Here is a 1,853-nt window from a genome sequence, read left to right on the forward strand (position 1 = left end):
GTTCCATGAAGATATTTTGTAAATGTCCTACCGTAAATATATCAAAACTTAATTTTTGATTAGTATTATGCATTGCTAAGAACTTCATTTGAACAACTTTAAAGATGATTTTCTCAATATTTTAATTTTTTAGCACCCTCAGATTCCAGATTTTCAAATAGTTGTCTCTCAGCCAAATATTGTCCGATCCTAACAAACCATACATCAATGGAAAGCTTATTTATTCAGCTTTCAGATGATCTATGATTTTTTTTTTTAAATGACCCTTATGACTGGTTTTGTGGTCCAGGGTCACATATTATGTAGCAAATGAGAGGGTTCCCATATAGTTTACAGCATTAGTTAAGAGATTTTTTCTTTCTTTAATAAAACTAAACTATCGGTATTGAGAAATATCATTCTGAATAATTTTGAACATTTTGCATACAAACATTTGGTATCCTTTTTTGTGTTCAAAAGTGAACAAAAGTCTTGTGGGTTTGTAACGACACGAAGATGAGTAAATGACATTTTTTGATGAATTAACTCTTTAACAACTAATCAACCAGTCTGGCAAAAGATGTGTATTGCTGTGTCACGGATGCTTTAAAAACACAAACTTACCTTCCTCTCGGTGTAAGGCACTGAAGCTCTTTAAAGACGCACACAGCGTCTCCAGTAGCCTGGATGACGTCTGCCTTCGACAGAACATTCTGAGCGAACGCCTGCGACAGAGAGAGAGACATGATCACCATCAAACACACACACACGTCTAGTTTACTATGCTTGTGGGGACTCTCCATAAGCATAATGGGTTTTCTACTGTACAAACTAGAGCTGTACGATATATCGAAATTATCAAAATGTCACAAATGTAAATATCGCAACATGCATATCGCAACGGCATGGGATATCAGAATCATTTTATTAATGGGCTTATTATTATTATTATCTTATTAATAGACACACATATGCATAATTACGTCAAAAACTACACGTCTCGACAATCATTCTTGTAAACGCAGTCACTTATGCTTTACTGTAAAGCTGCTTTGAGACAATCTGTATTGTAAAAAGCGCTATATAAATAACAGTGACTTGACTTATGTTTTAAATGAATATAAACAGCGGAGAAAGAACTCGATGTGCATCATTACACCGAATCCGTGCAGTCGGTCTTAAAGGGACAGTAGCCTATAAACACGTGCTGCTGAAAATGTCACTAATGTTAATCAAACAGCAAAACACAGCTTTAACAAAGAATAATCTACATTTAATTCATACAGTGAACACTATGCAGTGTTAATTTACACTTGTTACACTTCTGTACCTGAATACTACTGTTAGACCTTATTTTATTTCTAACTGTTATATTGTATTTATCTATGCTTATCTAATTTGTGTATTTGTTTTTGTTTTTTTACTGAGTGTTCACTTGCCTTTAATCATGTGTAATCAACTTTCTTAGGCTATAGTTTTTACTGTGGTATTGAAGAAGCACTTAGTGTACATTAAGTAATAAACAGAAAACAAAGTTACATTGATATAAAATAAGTGGCGCTACTTTTCTTGTTTGTTTCTTCACACTGATGTTAAAATTAAATTTTCAGAGTTGTAACATAACTTATGTAATGCTAAAACACTGCTGGTCACTTTCAGAAGTTGTAGCTTTCTTTTCCAAGAAAGAATGGGAAACATATATTGGTTATTCCTGACCCTGGAGCACAAAAGCAGTCTTAAGTCGCTGGGGTATATTTGTAGCAATAACCAAAAATACATTGTATGGGTCAAAATTATCGATTTTTCTTTTATGCCAAAAATCATTAGGATATTAAGTAAAGATCATGTTCCATGAAGATATTTTGTAAATTTCC

General features: G+C 33.1%; 1 protein-coding gene across 1 annotated transcript in view; it reads right to left on the bottom strand.

The window, feature by feature from the left end:
* Positions 1 to 1,853, bottom strand: part of LOC107745089 (FACT complex subunit SSRP1-like) — a 19,375-nt gene that overhangs the window by 8,448 nt on the left and 9,074 nt on the right. Inside the window, exon 4 of the mRNA XM_016558920.1 lies at positions 604 to 704. Within this exon, the coding sequence (XP_016414406.1) occupies positions 604 to 704 (101 nt within the window). The remainder of the gene's footprint in view (positions 1 to 603; positions 705 to 1,853) is intronic.

This window comes from Sinocyclocheilus rhinocerous, unplaced genomic scaffold, assembly GCF_001515625.1.
Source record: "Sinocyclocheilus rhinocerous isolate Xijiao unplaced genomic scaffold, SAMN03320098_v1.1 scaffold17, whole genome shotgun sequence".
NCBI classification, from domain to species: Eukaryota; Metazoa; Chordata; class Actinopteri; order Cypriniformes; family Cyprinidae; genus Sinocyclocheilus; species Sinocyclocheilus rhinocerous.